General features: G+C 35.6%; 1 protein-coding gene across 1 annotated transcript in view; it reads left to right on the top strand.

Annotated features, from left to right (window-relative positions):
- Window positions 1-317: 317 nt before the first annotated feature.
- LOC126470813 (cell surface glycoprotein 1-like) overlaps window positions 318-6,182 on the top strand; it is a 37,390-nt gene continuing 31,525 nt past the window's right edge. Inside the window, exon 1 of the mRNA XM_050098825.1 lies at window positions 318-536. Within this exon, the coding sequence (XP_049954782.1) occupies window positions 318-536 (219 nt within the window). The remainder of the gene's footprint in view (window positions 537-6,182) is intronic.

Raw genomic sequence — 6,182 nt, 5'->3', positions numbered from 1 at the left:
AATTCAAGTAAAAGATATGGTGGAGATGACTTTAATTCTGGGCCAAACCATTTAAACTAGAAAATGCTGCAGTTTTGGCTCACACTTGAGCAGGTAATGATTAAGAGCCACTTGTATATAAATGTGCTGTAATCACAGGTAAGGGTAATGAAAATGACAGTAGCAAGACGAATGTAATTTCTAATTCTAGTGAGATGTTGAATGTTAGTGTTGGTAGCAATGTGTATCCGATAAAAGATGTGGAGAAACTTATTATAAAAAAATTAAATAATTAAACAGAGTGTGTTGAAGTTGCTCGGGATGTCCAAAGTGTCAAAATGGATGTTAAATTTTTGAGAGAATATAAGGAAGTAAGGTGTTTTGCTTCGTGGTCTAATACTGGAAACAAGGATCAACTAATTGGCCAAATATATGAGGACAGTGAAAGTGACAGTGGGTCTGATTCTGACAGCAGTTGTAATGATGATAGCAGTGACGAATCCAGTAGTGATGAGGATAAGGTATTTGAATTTATAATTGATAATGATGGCAATGTGGTAAGTAAAGAGAGAATAAAGGAGGATAATATTAGGCCTAATGAAGAGTTAGTGTTTGAGAGTGGTATTGAGGAAGAAGACCATTACTATCTGTCACTTGACTGTGTCTGACAATCATGTTGGCAACTAGGAAAGGATAAATGAGGATCACCTGGTAACTGAAAAGGAAGTGTGTCATCCTATAATAACAGCAAGTGTATCAGGTAAACATGGTAAGTGCTTACTGGACAGTGGTAGTGATCTGAATGGCAGTTCACAAGCATATTTTGAGTCTGTTCGAACACAGAGGGAATAGTAGTGATGCATGTTTTGGGAACAAAAATTGTTGGTGTTACCGGTAAGCTATCAAAGAGTGTGAAACAAGAGGTACTGTTAACTGTGGAATTAGTAGGACAGTTGTTGAAGTGCAATGTCTTATGATTCAAATCTCAGCATTGATGTAATATTTGAGACTAATTTCCTGTGCAATTAGCAAGTAGTGGGTACAGCATTCCGTGTTGGATTAATTATGTGCTTACCCCAGCTGTCTCTCTCATTTTTCATGTTTCTGGAGGCCTATAGGTCGTTTGTAAGTCAATCAGACACATTCTATCTTCGACTTCAATGTGATTTTGTGCAATAGGATACTTTATTATAGAGATGTGTTAAAAAAGTTCCTCCACTATTATTTATGTGTATTATGTTGTGTTGGTGATAAATAATGTAATCATAAAAGGATGGAAGAAAATAAAGTGGTACCATGGTTGAAGAATTTCTGTCGAACAAATGGAAGGTAAACTGAAAATGAAAGGTGTCAGCATATGTGGAGGATAATTAACATCTGAAGTAATCAGCTATTGGTGTAGCAGCAGAAGCTATATGCAGTATAATTCAACTTGGATGAATATTAATTATGGTATACTAGAAGTGTTTGTGTTCAGTGTAATCAGTATATGTGACATCTGCATATAGAAATATCATGATACAACCTTTTCTAATATTAAGGAATTACAACATTAAACATAATTGCCTGGAGTAATGTGTGTGGAAAGAGAAAGTGAGATTTGTATGTATATCGCCCTTCAGGCTAGAATGTGAAGCAAATAATAGTTTTTCTTAGTGATAATTTTGTCTGGTTGTTAATGAGAGCTAAGTTTGCCTTAGCATATGGATCTGCTACTGTGGAGTGTTTTTCAGTAGAGTCAATTTTGCATTAGATAAGCAAAGCAGGTGTTTATTAGATAATGAAACAATAATGAAATAATAAAATAATGAACTAGAGAACCTGTCTCTGCAGTAGGGATATTATTTGAGAATGCACTCCACTAGCTAATAAGGTAAGAAATGTAAGTAAAATAATGGAGCTGATAGATGTGAGTAATGAAAAAGATAACTGTTTACAAATAAATGTGGTGTAACTGTATTGATGATCTAATTGTGAACCACGCAACATTGGATACTGTGTATACTGTGCAATTCATGACACTGTACATGGGTAAGAGAGCTTAACAAAAAGAACCATATTTAAGTGTGGTACATGTCACATAATGCAGCATCATTGAATCTATATATTATCTGAAAACTTCTATTTGTGTTTTGAGGAATTACGAGCTTACTGGGACAAAGAAAAGTAATTTTGCTGATTAACTGATAACTGTTGTGCTAGACTGATTTGAATATTCAGACAGGTCAACCATTTGGTAACATTTTGTGATTTTTGTGAGGATTTAATTTTATGTATGAATGAGAGAAGTGCTCATAGTTCAGTAGAAAAGTGGTACAACTGCTCTCACCTTAATTTAGAGTTGAATAGTAATTAAGTTACATCATGGTGACTCTATGGGAACAGGATACGAATAATGATGTATGTAATAAACTGTCCCCAATAATAACTGCACACATATATATTTTGACAATTATCAAATGTTGTCTATGTTCGATATGACCTATCAATGCCACAACTCTATTCCTTTTTCATAATAGAATGATTAGTAAATTTATGCTACTGCACATCTTGAGTTTTGGTATTTTGGAAATGGGAAAGAAACCCAAATATTTCAAGTTTCACCAGTTTCAGACAGAGTTATGACTTTGATTAATGTTTTGTAGTGTAATGTGCACTTGATTTAAAAATTTTTTCTAGTCCACATCTTTTGTTCTATAGTCAAATTTAGTGCTAATAATTGTAATGTTATGAGAATTACGCAATATATGTATTTATGAAGTAATGCCTATCAGTTTTAGTGTTAAACAGTTTTTCTTAGACTTCAGTTAGAAGTAGAAAGAAAGTGTACTAAACTAGGGTATTTTGTCTGATTTTTTCACTACTGTGGTGGAGGAGTACCACCTCCTAGGGAACTGAAAGTGGTGCATTTCCTTACTAGCTGCCACTTGGACCTGTTGAAGTTGTTGACAACTTGGCGAGGAAACATGTGAAAGCTCATTGAAAAAGTGAAAGAGCTTGTGAAAATGACTAAACATTGAGCAAGTTAATTTTTTTGTCTAAACATGAACTGCAATGGGCAGTGTAATTTAACTTCTTTCTAACCATGATGATTAATTTTTTGTTAAGCAAAACAGGACTTGCATAAAATGATATGTATCTTTAAATGTAATCTTCACTTACCTGAAAAGACCATCACTTATGATGAAAATGCAAAATTTTGTTAAAAGTATAACTTGTGGATCTTTTCTGACATTGTACAATGCACTGTATGTAAATATTTTGTATGGGGATTTTCACGTGGCCAGTTCATATGAGTATAAATTTAAAAAAACATATGTATTGAAGTTTTGATAAGATTTCTTACGTGATATTTTGTTGTGTGTAGATTTTAAACCCAATTACTGGCGTCACTTGTGGTCATTGAATTGTCCAGTTAGCAATTTGCAATATCTATCTGGTCAGTCCAATGAGCGGGCAATGTGACAAAGCAAGCTGGGATATTTTTGCTTCCCATCTTGTTTTGCCATCTGTCTCCTTAAAATTCATTTCTTTTTTCACTTTTAACTTATTACCATTATCATACATGAATATAATCTGCATTTTCCTAAAAGAAAAAGGTTGTCCCTCAGTTTTAAAGAATATAGCACACTATCTAATCTTGTGCTTACTTTTAGGTATGTAATAGATTTTCTAATGTATTTTTACTATGCCTAATTAGTATCTTTTGTTATAGGGTGCAATCAGTGATTGTTTCTTAACTTAATTCTATTGTTGGTGTATGAAAAAATATAAATTATATATTTATTATAAACATTTGGAAGACGAAATACTAGTCATCTTAAGGTATCTATTTGAAAACATGTTAGCAAAACCAGCCCTTCATTAATTCCAAAGTAATTAACAGTTTTGTCAAAAGTATTGTTTGCATACTTATATTTGTTAATTTCATGATTTAAACAAATAATTTGGACTAACTCTTGTAGTAGAAGAAACTGTTGAAAAGGACAAATTTTTCGATGCATTCAGTTAAACAAGTGAGTTATGTTTTAATTGTAATTTCTGTAAATTAAACTTCAAACAATGTGTAGTTTCAGCACCTATTATTGTGCTGATGTATAAGGGCACGATTTTTGGTTTCGAGACAGTCTGTCTAAGGACAAGTTTCAGACAAAGAACTTGTGTTGGTTAGAACGACAACAATAGATCAACTTAACAGTGAAATATGTGTTAAAGCAATGACAGTGTCTGTTCCATATATACCTGACTATTCCGAAAGAACTGTGAATCATGTGGTTATGTTTTTACTGCTCACTGATGTTCATCGGGACACTCTTGTAGCAGTATGTGGATGTTCGCCTTCTGACTTTAATGAGGCTTATGGGAAGTTAGAACAATAGTGCACTGGCCATATGTAACTGTGTATTATGGGAGGGGGGGTTGCGAAAAGTGAACGTAAAGGACTGTGAAATGTGACTGTGCATCTGTCAGCTACATCATTTACAACAGACAGTACTGCTTGTCCCCCCCTATTTTTTCGGTGAGGACAAAAAACCAAGAAATAAAGCGGGTCAACTGCTACATATGGATGAATCCTTTCAGCTTTACACTGACTCCTGGCATGATCCATCAATCAGAGTCTTTCCTGGAAGTTTCAGTGGCCTGCTCTCTGACGCAAGCCAGTCTACTGACCACAGACTTTCACCTCTGATGCTTCATGGAGGTACCACCAGACTTCTGGTGGAAGTTGGTCTACGCCAGAGGAGACCTCATGATTCTCACAATATGGCACTTCATAGTGTTCATGCAAAAACAAACAATTAGTGTACTGTGTGAGACATTTACTGTGACTCTAGTAATTGCAATACAGTCTTCTGTGAGTGGCAGTGCATTGGACTTCTGGCTCTCACCCATTTCAAGACAGAGACTTGACTGAGAACTGTTTATTTGAGTTTATTGAAGTTAAGCTCCAAAGAAGGATATTGGAAGGTTTACATTCTTTTCAATAAACTCGTTACTCTAGTCTACCCGGGTAGTAATTTTACCATGTTTAACCTTACGTTTGGGCCATAGCACTGAAATACTGAGCACACCGTCATACTTCGTTGTCTTCATGTATGCATTTTTCTATTTCAGTGTAGGTTCTGTATGCAAATCAAAAATGAAAATTTTAAAGCATCGCACACTTGTTGAGTTATACAACCTATTAGCAGGAGTGCCCCAGGAAAGTGTGGTTGGAGTGTTCTTGTTTTCCACATACATAAACGAACAGATGGATGGGGTCAGCAGTAATCTGCAATTCCTTGCTGATGAAACTGTAGTGTAGAGGAAAGTGTCACTGTGTTGAGTGACAGTAGCTGGATACAGCATACTTGGACAGAATTTATGTTTGGTGTGACTAATGGCAGCTTGCTCAAAATGAAGAAAAATGTGAATGAATGCAGATGAATAGGAAACAGAATCCTGTGGTGTTCAGTTAATTTACATATATGTGTAAGTCTATAATAAAATAATAATATATGTGTTCAAAATATAATTTGCACTGTAACTGAAATTGTAAATGTGTACCGACATATCCTTTATCACTCTAAATGGTGATCAAAGGATGAATAAATGAATAATACAGCATTAGTGCTGTGCTGCTTTACACTGTCATGTCAATTAAATATTTAGACATAACTTTGTAAAGCAATATGAAAGGGAATTAGTGGTATGGAAAGTGAATCATCAGTTTCAGTTTATAAAGTGAATTCTAGAAATATATAGCTCATTGGAATGAAGCAGTTAAGTTAGTGCGTAAGAGGGTGTCTGCATGGATGAATGTCTGGAGGAGGAATTTGGGGGAATGACAAGGGCTGCTGTTCCTGACCAAGCCTTAGGATGTGGACGGAGAGGAGTGGAGAGGATGGAGTCCCGACCAGGGGAGGCCAAGTGAGTTCTGTCTAGATCTGGTAGAATGGACATATCAGGGCAGATATCATGGTTGGGTTAGGGAAGGTGATTACAGTTTCATTGGAATAGGATGTGGAGGGTGAAGAAGTGTAGCTTTAGGGTAATGTGGTCATAGAGTCATGGCAGAGTACCACGAGTAGTGAGCAGAGGGGAAGCTATGTGGGGTGGGGATAGTGTCAAATTTATGGGTAACACAGGATATTCAGAGCTTTTAAAGGTGGGTGATTAAGGGAGGGAGGGGGGGGGGGATATTATAAGCTGCTAGAGGATGG

Source organism: Schistocerca serialis, chromosome 3 (genome assembly GCF_023864345.2).
Source record: "Schistocerca serialis cubense isolate TAMUIC-IGC-003099 chromosome 3, iqSchSeri2.2, whole genome shotgun sequence".
NCBI lineage: Eukaryota > Metazoa > Arthropoda > Insecta > Orthoptera > Acrididae > Schistocerca > Schistocerca serialis.
This window is presented reverse-complemented; position numbering and strand designations above follow the sequence as displayed.